Source organism: Engraulis encrasicolus, chromosome 2, assembly GCF_034702125.1.
Source record: "Engraulis encrasicolus isolate BLACKSEA-1 chromosome 2, IST_EnEncr_1.0, whole genome shotgun sequence".
NCBI lineage: Eukaryota > Metazoa > Chordata > Actinopteri > Clupeiformes > Engraulidae > Engraulis > Engraulis encrasicolus.
Window position 1 is genome coordinate 45,448,397 of NC_085858.1, and position 17,500 is coordinate 45,465,896.

The 17,500-nt window shown below is 44.1% G+C and overlaps 1 protein-coding gene across 9 annotated transcripts in view; it reads left to right on the forward strand.

The window, feature by feature from the left end:
• The window catches only part of mybpc2a (myosin binding protein Ca), a 116,236-nt gene that overhangs the window by 35,885 nt on the left and 62,851 nt on the right, over positions 1-17,500 (forward strand). For 5 of the 9 annotated variants that reach the window (XM_063189369.1, XM_063189377.1, XM_063189341.1 and 2 more), the window contains 2 exons: positions 14,424-14,444; positions 16,382-16,402. In XM_063189369.1, coding sequence (XP_063045439.1) covers positions 14,424-14,444; positions 16,382-16,402 — 42 coding nt within the window. The remainder of the gene's footprint in view (positions 1-14,423; positions 14,445-16,381; positions 16,403-17,500) is intronic. The other 4 variants (XM_063189398.1, XM_063189361.1, XM_063189383.1 and 1 more) reach the window with 2 other exon arrangements.

Genomic DNA, 17,500 nt, shown 5'->3' on the forward strand with positions numbered 1-17,500 from the left:
GGTTTATGTAGATACATGTACATGCAGGGCTGGACTGGGGGAGAATTAGGGCCCAGGCACTTTGTGTAGATATATATATGAAGAGTTCAGATGCAAAACCCCCTAAGTGCCTTTTCATAAAATAATCTTAATTCATTTTTATTTAATACAAAGCTATCAAAATTGCACATTTTTTATTTTATTTATGTAATATAACTTTTCATACCGGTATGTATTATCAAGTATATGAATGTAAACCAAACCAACAACAGGGTTCTCTAAAAATATAGAAGTGCAGGTCTTCAGAAATGGAGTTAGGGGCTTTTGCATCTGAACCCTTCATATATAGCTGGGTGTCGTACAGGGGGGGTAACGTGTGAATTGAGTTACCAGATTACCAGTTACAAACAGTCTGATTCATGCAGATACTGTGCATGCTGGGCTGGGCTGGGGGAGAAATAAGGCCCGGGCACGTTTGGCTTAAAGGGGCCCCTCATAATTCAGTGGCGCAGAACTGACTCACCGGTGGGCCCCGCACCCTTGTGGGTATTTTTTGAAAATAGGGGCCCACGACAGCGCGGGGTCCACCGGGAAATGCCTGCTATGCTAGATGGCCAGTCCAGCCCTGTGTGTATGGATCGGGGGGGGGGGGGGGGGGTCCATTGGAGCTGATTGTACATAAGGCCCACAGTTTCCTGCTACGCCCCTGATGGCTCCGTAGTGTGTGCAGCAGTAAGGAGATGTCTCTGTAACACTGTCCGCTTCGCTCTCCGCCATTATCTCTACTGACAGATGGTAAACCCTTTACAAAGGGTAGGAACTACTTAATACATCCTTAAAGGGTCCCATGAGTCTGTCTGTCCAATCATTGTGTTTGAAAGTTTTGAATGAAGGAATGTGATTGGTTTGAAATTCAGTTTTCTTTAACATTAAAGGAACACAAAGTCAAAAATCGTAGTAGCACAAACAAAAGTGTGTGTGTGTGTGTGTGTGTGTGTGTGTGTGCGTGCGTGCGTGTGTGTGTCTGTGTGTTCGTGCGTGCGTGCGTGCGTGTGTGTGTGAGTGTGTGTGTGCGAGCGCGCGTGTGTGTGTAGCTGCATGCGTAAGTGCGTGTGTGTGCGCGCACATGCGTGTGTGTGTGTGTGTGTGTGTGTGTGTGTGTGTGTGTGTGTGTGTGTGTGTGTGTGTGTGTGTGAGTGTGTGTGTGCGAGCGCGCGTGTGTGTGTAGCTGCATGCGTAAGTGCGTGTGTGTGCGCGCACATGCGTGTGTGTGTGTGTGTGTGTGTGTGTGTGTGTGTGTGTGTGTGTGTGTGTGTATGTGTGTGTGTGTGTGTGTGTGTGTGTGTGTGTGTGTGTGTGTGTGTGTGTGTGTGTGTGTGAGCGTGTGTGTGTTTGTATGTGTGCCTGTCCGAGATGTAGATGTACACATTTATTAAGTTGAACCTTGTTGAGCGTGCTGTTGAGCGTGCTGTTGAGCGTGCTACTCCTCTACCCTGCCTAACTAACCCTGCTATATGTTTACTCACAGAGGCCGAGCCTGTCGCAAATGGTAAGGGATACTCCTGACTCAAAATGTTCCTCTGTAAATTTATGGTCATAATTTCATAACAGATCATAGTTACGTTTTTATTTCTTTAGCTTATGCTGAATATGAGACAAAGATATCAAAAACAAAGAGTAATGACCCTGCCATGGCCTGACGGTGCGGCACGGGTAGCCTGATTATCATCGACTTTCAAATCTCTTCGAGACTTGCTCTGACCAAGAACATAACAATTAACATTTCCCAAGCAGCGTTTCCCAAATGGCCTCCCTTGGTTTGCTAATGATTGTTTGCTTCCCAACAAAGTGGGAGGGTTTCCCGTATTTGCGGGAACTCAGAAAGTTACTTGCATTGCTCTTGACCAGGGCTTCGTTTCCGAAAGGGCCTTAAGTACTACTTAACACTACGTGCTACTTAAGTTCACACGTAACACCATCGTTTCTCAAAGCCAACTTAGCAAAGAACCATTGCAGGTTGACACGTAACTCTAAGAGAAATCCACGAGTGATCTGGAGTAGTCTTAACGCGCTAAGATTGATCGTAACGGCATGGCACAGTGGAGACACCCACAGGATATGAAGGGAAAAGAAGAAACTTGCGCTTAAGATTGCTGTTTTAAGACGCGAGTGGCATGGCACAGTGGAGACACCCACAGGAAAAGAGGAAACTTGCGCTTCAAGTTGATGTTTTAAGACAGGAGTGTAAATATCATGTCACCACAGTTGACACTGTAACGAAAATAAGAAGGTAACATTAAATGTGTATGTGTATAAAATAAAAGCAATGTGTTTGGAAAACATTTTACAGGCAGTAAAATTGTTCAGCTGTGTTTGATAAATCAGGGCATTATTAAACTGTGATCAATCATAATTTGTGTGGGTGCTTCGTGAACAAGAACAAGGCATCCACACGCAAAATAAATAGGGGGCTTCGGCGACCAGAGACAAGAGTGGTGATGTCGGAAGACCACTACCGAAACATTAAAAAAAAGAAAAACGGTACCCTAAGAAAGGGAAGGCGACGCAGAAAAGACACGATAGTTGTAGGCTAAGGGTAAACTATGACATAAAAAAGGCAGCGATGGGGATTCGTGTAGATTTTTTGTTTTAATAACAGCAGACTGCCGTGCAAAATGTCCCTCACAGTTGTTAAAGCCTTGAGTTGCGCGGTACTTTGCGCGCCGCTCCCCAAATGCACATCCCAATTTGGAACTCCTAGGCCTATTTGTCTTCTTAAATATTAAGCACGGTAGCCAACTGCACGCGCTTTGTCTGGTTTAACGGCGTAGCTCATGGTTTTGCATGATTTCATTGTGTGTGCATTTTATTTCATTTGCCAACAATAACTCCTGTCGATAGTTGCAAACTGCTACAAATGTAGTCCCACCCTTATAGAAAACAACTTTTGATACTGACACACGCCTTACATTTTGTAAAGCAGCATGACGGCGCAGTTCACTCCGAGGACACTTCAGCACCACATATGTGGACAGCGATCCTTAAGAGCGACGCTACGAATGATCTTAGAGGCTGTGCACGCGCGTTCATGTACGAGTGTCTTTGGGAAACAGTCGTAGGAAATCTAAGAACATTCGTAAGATCACTGGTTAACGACACACGTAAGGCTAAGAACCATCGTTATCGGGAAACGAGGCCCTGACTGGTAGCAACGCTGAAGCTGTTGCGTCACTAGGAGGGCACCTGGCTAGGGCACGGGGTTACTGCGCCACTCTCCCCACTCATTTCCTGTCCCTCCTCTAACCGTGCTCTGAAATATAAAGGCAAAAAAAGACTAACAAAATGCCAATCAGACTCTCTCTCTCTCCTCCCTAACCAACCAGGGTGGGTTGGGGGTGGAGGCTGGAGAGAGGGGGGTCTATTCTTGCTTGTGTATTCGAAGGGGGGGAAAAAAAACAGTGTAACTATTTCTATGTATTTTTACTTCATCACTTTTAATATCTCATATCTCACGTGCAAAGTCATCTTTCTTTTGGCTAATGTCATAGTACTGATCTCCTGAGTCTTACTACCATAGTTACTCTACACTATGACACTGCACAGAGTCTTTAGTAATAAATTAAAACTTGGTCATTGCCATACACTATGACACTGCACAGAGTCTTTAGTAATAAATTAAAACTTGGTCATTGCCATTCTTGTAACTGCAAATTCCTAACAGGAGGCATGTCTTAAGAGTTTAAAACCCATAAATTGACCTCTTAACTTCTACAGTTTCAATAGTAAAGCGTCAATGACCCTAATATATCTTCCCGAATCTCACCCCATCTAACTACCATAATACTGCAATACTATGACACTACACAGTTAGTAACACATCAGTGACTCTAGTATCTTCCCGATGCTTACAGATGCACTTAGGATGATGATGACCACAGGTTGTGAATGCACTAGACAGCTACGTATATGATCTCTGCATGTCCAAACAACAACAAACCACTAATCAAGGCACCACCAAACGTCCACAAAATAGGCAATATGTCACTCTTGGCATTTGGAAATGTTAAGTTGGAGGGAGGGAGGGCGAGAGCTCTGCTTACAGTACAGTACACGCCTCCTCCCACATGCCAAGCTGCTCTGGTTAATGATAGACTGATAGACTCCTCAGCTAAATGGTGCATGGCAGATGGATACCTGCCTCCATCTTTCTTGCTAATTTTAATGCTCCATCAGTATCCTCAGAATAACTCCCCCACCCGGTGACTGTAGCCAAGGCTGCAGTGCAGACAGCTTTTAGCTGGGCCCAGGACAACATCATCTGAAAGCCCCCCCAACCCAACTGCTCAATGCATACAATGTAAAGACACCCAATTGTGGGGCCCCCTCTCTCCCTGGGCCTGGGGCAACAATGCCCATTTGTCCCCCTCTGTCGGCTTCCCTAACTGCTAAACAGTAGGTCCAGGGGCGTAGCAGGAAATTGTGGGCCCTATGTACAATCAGCTCCAATGGACCCCCTCCCCAGTCATACACTGTATAGATAAATAAGACTGTGTGTGTGCCCCCTATATATACATGGGGCCCTGGTGACTCAGTCACACTTTAACACCCTGATCGACACCCCTGAGTAGGTCTAAAATATTTCAGCTGGTAAACACACTTGCTTTGATTCCAGCCTGTCTCTCTCTCTCATGTTATATCATGTGTGTGTTTGTGGAAACAACACAGGCTACTTGATATCTAAACTACAGCACAGGCTGAAGGCAAGGAATACATTACAACACACACATCAATAGATACAATACATCACATATTCATATATTCATATATAGTTCATAGAAATAGTCAAAAGGAAAACAAAATAACAGCCTTGCTTTTGCTCATTGTTTTTGGTATCTTAGCTCATAAATAATGTCATCCACACAGTGTTGTGTTATGGATGTGTTCTACTTCTCCTTTTTTCCCTTTTCCTTTATTTTTTTACGTTTTACTTTTTGTATTTTTAATGTACAGTATACAGATTTTTTGCAAATCAGATGAAACTACATAGTACTATGCTTTGAAATGTGTCCGCTTTGGCTGCTTTGCATGTGGTCTTAAAAAACTCTGTCATCTCCATTGACAGAGGCACCACCTGCTGTTGAGGGTAAGAGCCTTGCAATGCATCAGTAAAAACAGTGTGTGTGTGTGTGTGTGTGTGTGTGTGTGTGTGTGTGTGTGTGTGTGTGTGTGTGTGTGTGTGTGTGTGTGTGTGTGTGTGTGTGTGTGTGTGTGTGTGTGTGTGTGTGTGTGTGCGTGTGTGTGCGCGTGTGCGTGCGTGCATGCGTGCATGCGTGTTTATGCACACGTGTGTGCGTGTATATCTGTGTGTGCATGTGCATATTTGACAAAGAGAGGTGGGGGGTATTTTTTACATTTGAGTATTTCATCAAAGTGAAGTCATATTTTTGAAAGCTGTTTAACATGCTTTAGCCTCCTCTACCTAACTATGCCATGTTTCCTAACAGAAGCCGAGCCTGTACAGAATGGTAATAGCATTTCTGTGTAAACATGTGAACTTCATATGTTACCTCGCCTATATGCTACATACTACATACAGCTTCATTATAACACTTTATTGTTTGGTTCTGCTATCTTTACATCTGTCTATCATCGCCATTGATAGAAACACCACCTGCCGTTGTGGAGGGTAAGATCTTCATGCAAAACTAATAAGTGTGTGTGTGTGTGTGTGTGTGTGTGTGTGTGTGTGTGTGTGTGTGTGTGTGTGTGTGTGTGTGTGTGTGTGTGTGTGTGTCTGTGTGTGTGTGTGTGTGTGTGTGTGTGTGTGTGTGTGTGTGTGTGTGTGTGTGTGTGTGTGTGTGTGTGTGTGTGTGTGTGTGTGTGTGTGTGTGTGTGAGAGAGAGAGAGAGAGAAAGAGTTGTAAACCTGTAAACCTGTCATGAAAGTGAAGTGTTCTTTTTAAAATACTGTGTAACATACTCTGCTATCCCCTAACTGTGTCCTAACTGTGCCATGTTTTCTAACAGAAGCCCCACCTGTTAAGAATGGTAAGGGCTGTTTCTGTTCAAACATGTGAACTTCAGATAGCCTATTCTATTACACCACCACAGATTGCATATTAAATACAGCTGTATGCGTGTAAATATACTTTGTACATACCTGTGTGTGTGTGTGTGTGTGTGTGTGTGTGTGTGTGTGTGTGTGTGTGTGTGTGTGTGTGTGTGTGTGTGTGTGTGTGTGTGTGTGTGTGTGTGTGTGTGTGTGTGTGTGTGTGTATGTGTCTGTGTCTGTGTCTGCGTCTGCGTCTGTGTCTGTGTGCGTGCGTGCGTGTGCGTATTTGCGTGTCAGCGTGTGCGTATTTATGAGAGGTGGGGGGTATTTTTACATTTAATTTAAGTGAAGTCGCATTTTTGAAAGCTGTTCAACATGCTTTGGCTTCCTCTACCTAAACAAGCGCAAGGGCATTTCCATTCGTTTAAACATGAAAACTTCATATAGGCTATTCAACAGGGAGCGCAGATTGCATACTAAATACCGTATGCTGTACGCATATGAATTCCCCTTTATAAGAGCATGATGTCTGGCTGTGCTGTGTTTATGTCTGACACCTGACATTGCGACTGACAGAGGCTCCCGCCCCACCTGCTGTGGAGGGTAAGGACAGCCTCATGCATAACTAATGAATATTTGTGTGTGTGTGGGTGTGTGTGTGTGTGTGCGTGTGCGTGCACGTGTGCTTCCGTGTGTGCGTGTGTGAGTGTGCGTGTGTGTGTGTGCACATGTGTTTCCATGTGTGTGTGTGTGTGTGTGTGTGCACGTGTATGTGTGCGGGATTGTGTGTGTGCATGCGTGCATGTGTGCACACGAGTGAGTGTGTGTGTGTGTGTGTGTGTGTGCACTTGTGCTTGCGTGCGTGTGTGTGCGCACGAGTGAGTGTGTGTGTGTGTGTGTGTGTGTGTGTGCACTTGTGCTTGCGTGCGTGTGTGTGCGCACGAGTGTTTGTGCGTGCATGCATGTGTGCACACAAGTGAGTGTGTGTGTGTCTGTGTGTGCGTGTCCAAGCTGTGTGAACGCACATGTGTGTCTACAGTACGTGCGTGTATTAGTGTGTGTCTGACTGCGCGTCCATGTGTGTCTGCTTTCTATTTCTATCTTTCAAATATATTATCTATTCTGTTGAAATGCTACATGACGTGCCCTGCTCTCCCCAATAACTCAATCTAACCCTGCCATGTTTCCTGACAGAAGCCCAGCCTGTTAAGACTGGTAAGGGCACTGCCGTCTCTACTGCACAGTAAACATGTCGAGAACTTCATGTTCTAGTGCATTACCAATGAGTGTGTGTGTGTGTGCGTGCGTGTGTGTGTGTGTGCGTGCGTGTGTGTGTGTGTGTGCGTGCGTGCGTGCGTGTGTGTGTGCGCGTGCGTGCGTGTGTGTGAAGCCCAGCCTGTTAAGACTGGTAAGGGCATTGCCGTCTACTGTACAGTACACATGTCGAGAACTTAATTTGCAACAAATGCACAGTACAGTACATAGAATGTTTGTTTGTTTTGTCTTTACATCTGTCATCTAGAGGCACCACCTGCTGTGCAGGGTAAGAATGTTCTAGTGCATTACTAATAAGTGTAGTGTGTGCGTGTGTGCGTGTGTGTGTGTGTGTGTGTGTGTGTGTGTGTGTGTGTGTGTGTGTGTGTGTGTGTGTGTGTGTGTGTGTGTGTGTGTGTGTGTGTGTGTGTGTGTGTGTGTGTGTGTGTACGTCATGCGTGCGTGCGTGTGTGTGTGTCTGTCTGTGTGTCTGAGAGCTTTTGTTCTATCTTTCTAACATATAATGTATTTTATCAAAGTGTTCTATTAAAATACTGCACAACATGCTCTGCTCTCCCCTCTCGATCTAACCATGTTATCCTATCAGCAGCCCCACCTGTTAAGAATGGTAAGGGCTGCTACTGATTAAACATATAACTATAATTTCTTAACACTAGGTAGCACCGCTAACTGTTTACTTGATGAGTGGCATATGTATTTAACTTCATAAGACTTTAATATTGTGCTGTCTTTGTGTTTGTCAACTGCATTGACAGAACCCCAGCCTGCTCCAAAAGGTGATTGCAATTAAGCAATTAAAAGAATACCAAGTGTAGGTTTCAAATACTGTGTAACATGCTCTGCTATCCCCTAACTGTGTCCTAACTGTGCCATGTTTTCTAACAGAAGCCCCACCTGTTAAGAATGGTAAGGGCCGTTTGTGTTTAAACATGTGAACTTCAGAACTTCAGCTATTCAACAGCACTACGGATTGCATATTAAATACAGCTGTATGCATGTAAAGACAGAGAGAGATTGTCTTGTAAACCTGTCATGAAAGTGAAGTGTTTTTTTTCTTTTTTTTAAACTGTTCAACATGCTCTGCTACCCCCTAACTGTGTCCTAACTGTGCCATGTTTTCTAACAGAAGCCCCACCTGTTAAACATGGTAAGGGCTGTTTCTGTTTAAACATGTCAAGCTGCAGTAATTGTGTACTCCATATATGCACATTTATGTGAATTCATCAGGCTATTATTAATATCGTCCTGTCTTTACCCGTATGCCTGTCACAAATTGACAGACCCCAAACCTGCTCCGAAAGGTGAGCTCCAATTAGGTTATTAATCAAGTCAATTAAAAAGTCAAGTGTAACTTTGAAATGCCGTATAGCAGTCTTAACGCTCTCGCTTGACTCTTGCTCTAACCCCTGCCGTGTTTACTGACAGAAGCGCCACCTGTTACCAAAGGTAAGGACACCTTTGTGTTAACATGTCCTCCAGATTGGTACATAAAGCCTCATGATGTACTTCTTGCACAGTGCAAACACTGTTATGAGGAAGATATTCTCCATAAAACTGTCAGTCTCTTGGCTGTGCGCACCAATAACTCTTGTTATCTTTTACTGACAGAAGTCGCCCCTGCCACACAGGGTAAGGACATCTATTAACACTGATGTCGATGCGCGCGCGCGTGTGTGTGTGTGCGTGTGTGTCTGTGTCTGTGTCTGTGTCTGTGTCGCGTGCGTGCGTGTGTTTGTGTGTGTATGCGTGTGCATATGAATGTGCATATGAGTTTGAATGTGTGTGTGTGTGTGTGCGCGCTCGCGTGTGTGTGCGTGTAGAGAGAGGAGGGAGGCAAAAAGGTAGAGAACAAGATGTACAGATTTGTTTCATTTTTTAAAAATCATTATTCAACTCAAATATTAATTGCTGGCTGTCTAACTTCCTCTGCTCTCCCTGAACTTCCTAACCTTACTATGTTTACTGACAGAGTCGAAGCCTGCTCCGAAGGGTAAGGGCAGTTCTACCACACTCACATAATAAATTATGCTCCTTTTTTTTTTTTTTTAACTTCTCTTTGGTTGCAATTTCAATATTGCAATTCTCGGTGTGCATAATTCCATGCATGAGTAATATCTGTTTCTATTAACAGCAGCCCCGGCAGCCGGCAAGGGTAAGCTTTTAAGCTTTACTTGCTCTATATGCCCCTGTTTTACAGTTTTGAGAAAAAATGAAGAGACCACCTTTTCCCTCTTAGTATCTTTATTTTAAAGAGTATAGTGTGTACTGTTGTATTGCCACATATTATCCAAGCAGCCTGGTGTAAATCAGTTACTGAGGTGAAAATGAACATAACATCATTTTATTTGGGTCATAAAAATAGCCAAAGCCAAATCAGAATAAGTACTGCTATTATGACTATCTGAATGTACGTACATGCCATCAGACGAACTACACATGAATGCGTGCTGGAGTCTTGGCTCAAAAATGTATTTTTTTTTCGTCCAGCAGCACACACATTGATAGCACACATTTATATTGTGCTAAAACTGCTTTGAATTCTTTCTTTCTTTCTTTCTTTCTCAAATGTTCTATTTCTTTGTTCACATTCCTATTCTTTTTGCATGGTTAATACAGTATTTTCTTGCCTCCTTTTTTCGGCAGTGCACATTCTGCCTGCTGGGCACCCTGATGTTCTCCCGGATCAATACAGTATCTCTTCCTAGCCAGGTTGTGTGCTTCCTGGTGACGCAAAACACCTTCAGCTGCTTCTAGTCAGGCCAGGAGCAACACAAATATAGTTTCTGAGCTCCGGAAAAATCGGGAACTCCTCCCACTTTGTCGGGAAGCAAACAACCAGTAGCAAACCAAGGGTGCCGTTTGGGAAATGTTAATTGTTATGCTCTTGGTCAGACCAAATCTCAAAGAGATTTTAAAAGTGGATGATAATCAGGCTAATCTCTACCCTGATGTAATGTATGATGTAGTGTAGTAGTGATGTTTCAACTCTACACTAAGAATGACAGGGTGCCAGCCCTGCCGTGGCCAACAGGTAGGGCACTCGCCTGCCATGCGGCTGACCGGGTTCGATTCCAGGCCCGGGTCCTTTGCCGACCCCTCCCCGTCTCTCTCCCAATTTCCTGTCCACCTCTCACACTGTCCTGTCAAATTAAGTCGAAAAAGACAAACAAAAATCTTTAAAAAGAATGACGGGGTGCTACAGTACACAGCAGTTGTCTCTGTTCTTAAAACTTTAAAGACTTCTTTGTGAGTCCAAGGTCAAGCAGCAGGAAACAATAGAGGTGCAAAGGTAACTAAAGACTAACAGAGTGCAACAAAAAACCCAAAACACATTCTCCTCTCACAGGGATGACCGACCACCAAACTCATGTGAAAGTCACTCACATCACGTATCATACAGCGAGGTGAGGTGACCTAGCGAAAATAATGTCAAAGGATGCCTCATAGTGAAGTCTTAGGAGATGACCTGAAGATAATGATGACGATGGATGGGCTCAGGTTGAAATTAACTCCTCCAAGTATTGGCCCATCAAGGTGTATGGGTACAAAAGATACTGTGTGAGTAGTTTTTAACATTCAAAGACAAGTTGAAGGGGTGTCGTGCCAATAACTCCAGTCCTAGGTGCGTAGGTTCCCAAAAGATTATCCACTGCAGCAAGGAGTGGAACTCGCACACCGATTATAGCCGATGCAATAATTGTGCACTGAGGAAGGTCTGGTGACCGAAAACGTTTTGCACTTGTGGGTAGCACTTTATCCTATGTAAAGCAATAATAAAGTAATTATTGCATTGGCTATCGATGTACGAGTTCCACTCCTTCCTGCTGTAGTTTTTAACATTAAAATAATGTTTGTGAAATCATTTTAGTGGCTCTTGAAGTTGTAACATGGTGAGAAGACAGTTTTGAATTTGTCCTTGGGAGCACCCATAGGACATTTGGAGTGCTGGGTCAGGTCATCTCTCTGCTGTTCAAATTGGAGATACAGCAACTCCGCTTCCACTCTTAAAGGGGTATGCCACTATTTTGGGGCTTAATACAGTTAAAATCGTTGGGCAGGGTTTATAAAGGTGGTTAAGTGTCTTATTTTTCATGTAAGCCGATGTATGCTACAGTGCTACACGGATCCATTGACTTTCACTAGCTTGGCGACATATTCCCTCTTTTAACTTGTCTTAAAGCAAGACAACGCTTAGCATGAAAAATAAGACACTTTGCCACCTTTATAAACCCCAGCCAACGATTTTAACTGTATTAAGCCCCAAAATAGCCGCATACCCCTTTAAGAGTGACTGAAGAGGGCCCTGCCGTGGCCAAACGGAGGGCAGTCGTCTGCCTTGTGGCTGACCCGGGTTCGATTACCGGCCCAGGTCCTTTGCCGGCCTTTCCCAGTCTCTCTCTCCCCACTCGCTTCCTGTCGCCACCTTCACTGTCCTATCATAAATAAAGTCAGGAAGACCTAAAAATATATATATCTTAAAAAAGAGTGACTGAAGAGGAAAAATACCTATGTATGTTGCTTTAATTCTTGAAGCTGGGTCTTATAGTCAGTCAGCTTTACCCTAAACCTGCTGATTTAATGGGAATAAAAAACGACTTGTAGGGAAGGCCAGTGGGACACAGTGTCCGAGGCATCAATCCAACAAGCACCACAAGTAATTGCTATGGGCTCCCGAGCCACTGAGGGCTTGTGGAGGCCTAACAACCTCTAAACTACAGTGATGAGAAAGCAGTTTGTGTAATGAAAGTGGTCGTTTTTTTAATGTTGGTCTCCAACTGAGCCCAGAATCACCTATTCCCTCCGAAATGTTATTTAGCATTGAAGGATTAACAGTGATTCATATGTGGCCAAAAAAAGGGTATGATTAGCCCGTGTGCACAGAGCGTCTGTTATAACCTTACTGACTGTCACCAAAATTGTAATGACCAAGTCTTAATCTGTTACTTAAGGCTATCTGTAATGTCATAGCAATGTTGTTATGGTGAGACTTTTCAGCAATGAGTGAACAGGCCCGTCGTCAGGCCCATATGCGCAAAGCGGCTATGTACAGTACTTATGTCCTGTCCTGTAACCTGGTGTCACGGTGGTTTTCTTATTAGAGATGTACAGGATCCAAGATCCGGTTCCGGATCCGGCACGATAATAGGGTTTTTCACAGGATCCGGATCCGGATCCAGGATCCGGTAGCTGAGGCTTTTCAGTCAAAATAGTTTGAGCCAACGTGATAAAAAGGGCCCACATGTGTGAGTAGGCAATGTGTTTCAACCCTTTCGTAGGATCCGGTATCCGGTTCCGGATCCGGCAGGATCTTAAGCAGTGTATCCGGTATCCGGCAGGATCCTAAAAATCAGGATCTGATGCATCTCTATTTCTTATGAACTGAACTTTTGAGTAATGTTGTTGTAAATACATGTAGGATACGTAGTAGGCCTAGATAGTTCCACTCCTTTAGATCCATAGAATGTGTCTGTCCAATCGGACTTCCAGTTTGACTGGATATATCTTCAGAATAATAAGTACGTAATGTCTCCCAGGAAGGCCAACAAAGGGCAACTAAATCAACACCTTCACATAGACCTTCACATAAAATAGTGCTGAGCAGCTGGATGTTTTGCTTCAAACGGTAGGGCACTCGTCTACCATGCGGCTGACACGGGTTCGATTCCCGGCCCGGGTCCTTTGCCGGCCCTTCCCCGTCTCTCTCTCCCCACTGGCTTCCTGTCATCACCTTCACTGTCCCATCATAAATAATGTCAAAAAGACCAAAAAATTATCTTTCAAAAAAATCTAAAAACTGATGTATACCACCTGAGAACCTGCTACTAATGGTGGGAAGAAGCGCTCATTTTGTCATATATTACATAAATTCCTCTCGTGCTTGAAAAGGACTACTCTTCACTGTTGTGAAAAGCAAAGATGAACTTCACAAAGGTTATTCTTCTAAATATTTATATTTGAACTTTCCACATAGTTTTTACCAGTAGTATTGGGCTGCTTAGAAGGTAATATTAATTTGCAGTCTTTGCATTATTGAAGATCCAACAAACACAACACAATTAGTAATTTATAGACTAAAACCTGACCATGCAAAGACCTACTATCCAGTGGTCCCTTCATTTTTTCAAAACTGTGTGTGCGTGCGTGCTTTCATACGTGCGTGTATGTGTGTCTGTGTGCGTGTATGTGTGTTTGTAGTACATGTGTGTGCGTGTATTCCTCTCTCCCACTCTCTCTCTCTCTCTCTCTCTCTCTCTCTCTCTCTCTCTCTCTCTCTCTCTCTCTCTCTCTCTCTCTCTCTCTCTCTCTCTCTCTCTCTCTCTGTACTACTGATCTAGATGAGCCCAGAGAAACAGAGGGAAAGAGAGAGAGAGAGAGAGAAAGGGAGAGATTCAAAGAGAGAGATTTGAGGAGAACCAGAGAGCATTATTGTACACTGAATATATTATATCTATTAATATTTTGTATCTATTAATTGCTAAAAATATCCCTGAATGTGAAATGTAGACATTATCAGTCTGTCAACATTCCACAGCAGAGCCAAAGCCTCCTGAGGCTGCAGGCTGCACTGCTCTACTCGATGCGTGTGTGTGTGTGTATGTGTGTGTGCGTGTGCGTGTGCGTGTGTGTGTGTGTGTGTGTGTGCGTGTGCGTGTGCGTGTGCGTGTGCGTGTGCGTGTGTGTGTATGTGCGTGCGTGCGTGCGCGCATGTGTGTAGAGAGAGAGAGAGAGAAAGAGAGAGTGTCTGTCTGTCTGTCTCTCTCTCTCTGTGTGTGTGTGTGTGTGTGCGCGCGTGTGTGTGTGTGTGTGTGTGTGTGTGTGTGTGTGTATGTGTTTACGAGTGAGAAACCGTGGTGAGGAAAAGAGGGAGTGAGATAGAGTACGCTCATCTGAATTATTGCATATTCATGTCGGCCTACACACTTACTCTATAGTTTGTGTGAGCATGTGGGACACAACATTGTAAATGTCTAAATGTGTATTCCGATTCTTCTAGCAGCAAAGAATTTGAATGAGTTTAATGATGCAAGTTAATATACATTTCTTCCCCCCCCCAAGGTTGATGATATACTGTTTTGACGGCCAAAAGCTAAAGTGTTTTTTTCCCTTCTCTTAATCAGGCACAAAACCTGTCACGAAGGGTGAGACTAACACACAGAGCACAATGATGAAGAACTGTTTTGTGCTGTGTGTCTATTTGACCGTGTTTACATGTGTATTTCTAGATGTGTAGATGTGATTTGTGTTGTGGTATGCAACCATGCAGCAGGGCACAATGGGCATTGTGCTTCTGTACGCTGTGTATGTGTGTTTGCATGTATTCGTATATATTTGTGGCCTATATTTTTGAGAGTGAAAATGTTTTCTTTTGCTGTACATTCCATACCTTTGTCAAGTAGCACATATTGTAGTTTCCTGAAAGCTTAGCAATAATACGGGGCACTGTGGCGCAGCGCGCTAAGCGCCCCACACTTGGGCTTGCATGCCCACGGGGACCCCGGTTTGAGTCCGGACGGGGTCATTTCCCAGCCCTACCCCCATATCTCTCCCCTTGTTTGTTTCCTGTCTCCTCTCACACTGTCCTGTCATAATAAAGCCCCAAAAACATACTTAAAAAAATGCTTAGCAATAATAAGTGCAAATATTACAATAATAAGAGGACTCTAAAGAGTTTTCAGGCCAGTTAATGGTTTGTAGATCGATGTATGCTCACACCGATAAGGCTTTTCGACACTAATGTATGATAAATAGCCCCATTTCCCCTTGAAAGTCAAAATCAACATTATTGTCAATTTGACCACATGGACAGCACATAGTGTACTAAATGAATTGAAGCAAACATGTTTTTTTCTCAACGAGTGAGCCAACATGATCATCTTATTGAATTATGTATGACTGCAGCATTCTTTAGCGCAACAAAATTAGACTTCGACAGCGTTGTTCCTGTTGTCATTTAGCTTACCAAAAACCTGTTCAGGTAAAAAACAAAAGCCACGTTCATCTTTTAAAATTAGTATTGTATGTCGTATGGCTATGCTCGTCTAGGAGATTTGTCACTTGTGGAAGAAAACGGCGAATAAAACCCCAATTGGCCATTACAGTGCACATCCTGTGCATGCCTGCAGGGGAGTAGCAGCACATTTTTGGCCCTATGTACAAGCAGCTCCAATGGACCCCCCCCCCCCATCACATACAGTACTATATCTACATAAATCAGACTCTGTGTGGGCCCCCTATATATACATGGGGCCCTGGTGACTCAGTCATACTTTACCCCTCCCTGTACGACACCCCTGCATGCCTGGCACTATGGAACGGCTGCTTTTAGTTTGTGTGGGTGGCCAGGGACACATGGTTAACCATTACCAGGAAACGGGGAAAGTGTTTCATTAGGCTCCCATATGTTCTGTGATGTCCCCATTTGTGTTGGGGCATTATGCTCGACATGCATGGGGTAATCATGCTGTGCGGTACGTGAAGCATTCCTTTGTGCTGCTTAATGTCACTACCTAGTTGCGATTCTGCAGAGAGAGCAAGCAGGCAGGGCTGGCCTGGGGAGAGACATAGTGCCCGGGCACGTTTGGCTTAAAGGGGCCTTTCATAATTAGCGGCACAGAACTGACTCACCGGTGGGCCTCGCACCCTCGTTGGCCCCTATTTTCAGAAATGTTAAAAAAAACTTTTTCTGAAAATAGGGGCCCACGAGGCGAGGGTGCGAGGCCCACCGAGAAATGCCCGCTATGCCAGATAGCCAGTCCGGCCCTGCTAACAGGTGATACTTGACAGAGGTGTCCTCTCTCCTCTCCTCTCCTTAGTCCGTCTAGTCTCCTCTCTGTGCCCCCCCTCCATCTCTCTCTTTAGGCTGCGCCTCCCTTTATGTCCACATTCTCGCGTAACCTTTTTTTCCTTTTCAGCCTTCGCTGTCTGCTGTCTGACATCTGTCTCGTCAGTCTGTCGCGTTAACCTCTCTCCTCTCCCACCCTTCCTCTTCCTCTTCGTCTCTCTCTCTCTCCCTCTCTCTGTATGTGTCTGCCTCTCTAACTCGACTCTTCCCCTTATTGTTTCTGTTCACCCCCAGAGCAAAGTGAGGGCACAGATGGTAAGAGACAGAAACAATACACACACTGTCCCACCCCTTTACCCCCTCTCATACCCCCCCAGACTCACTCAGCACCCTCCCTCCCTGCCACCCCGCATTGGCTCGGTTCCTGTGTGATGATGGTCCATGCCATCATATGGCGTTGCTGCTACTGTACGTGCACGTGTCCGTGTGTGTGTGTCCCTCTCTGTGTGTGGGTCCATGCCTGAGTGCTTGTCCTGTCCTGTCCTCTTCTGTCCCTCGGTCACTGTCCCTGTTGGACCTTTTGTTTATTTATTTATTTATTTATTTATCTGCTGTGTCCACCACAGGGGTTCTGACTGGAAAAAAAACCAAACAAACAAACAATGACAAGCAAATAATGTGCTTTGTTGCTTATGAACTATGCTCTGGTGAAGGTCATCACAGTAGATTCAGATGTAGTTGGAAGTTTTGAGTATGCGAGGGCTAGTGGGAAACACTTAGGCCTTCATGACGTGGGCCAATCATGGGATGTGATGGTAAATCAGATAGTCTCTACTGTAACAGCGAAGGAATAGAGCTTGAAAGTGATGCCATATCCTCCGATTTCATTATGGGACCTCACTGCGTTTTTGTTTGGAAACATTTAGCATGTAATCCAATGGCGGGATTAAAATGATATTTTGATCCCCTTTGAATTGTGCCGCAGGCTTCACACATGTTGTTTCTGATAGTTTTAAATAATTTTTCGTACCAAACACCAAACGATTTAACAGTGTGTTTTTTCACATTTTTCGGCCTAGTAACAAAATATCTATGCTTTTGCATGAATAATCTAAATTAAGTTCCTAAAGCAGCATATTTATTACCCAGTGCATATCAGAAGTTATTTATTCGCTACCGTGCTGTTAGATGGTCGGCTAAGGTCCTGTGAACGCGGAACTACGCTTTCAAGCTCTATAGCTCTATGGTAAGTATACGAAGAAAGGCTATGAAGGTGATAGCTTTGGATTTATTTAGTAAATGTATGATCTTCATTTCATTTCATTTTTATTTGAAGTTTATTTTTATGCTTATTTTTAAATGCTTATTATGTTTATTTAGCCCTCACCACAAATCACCAGAGCATCTAATAAT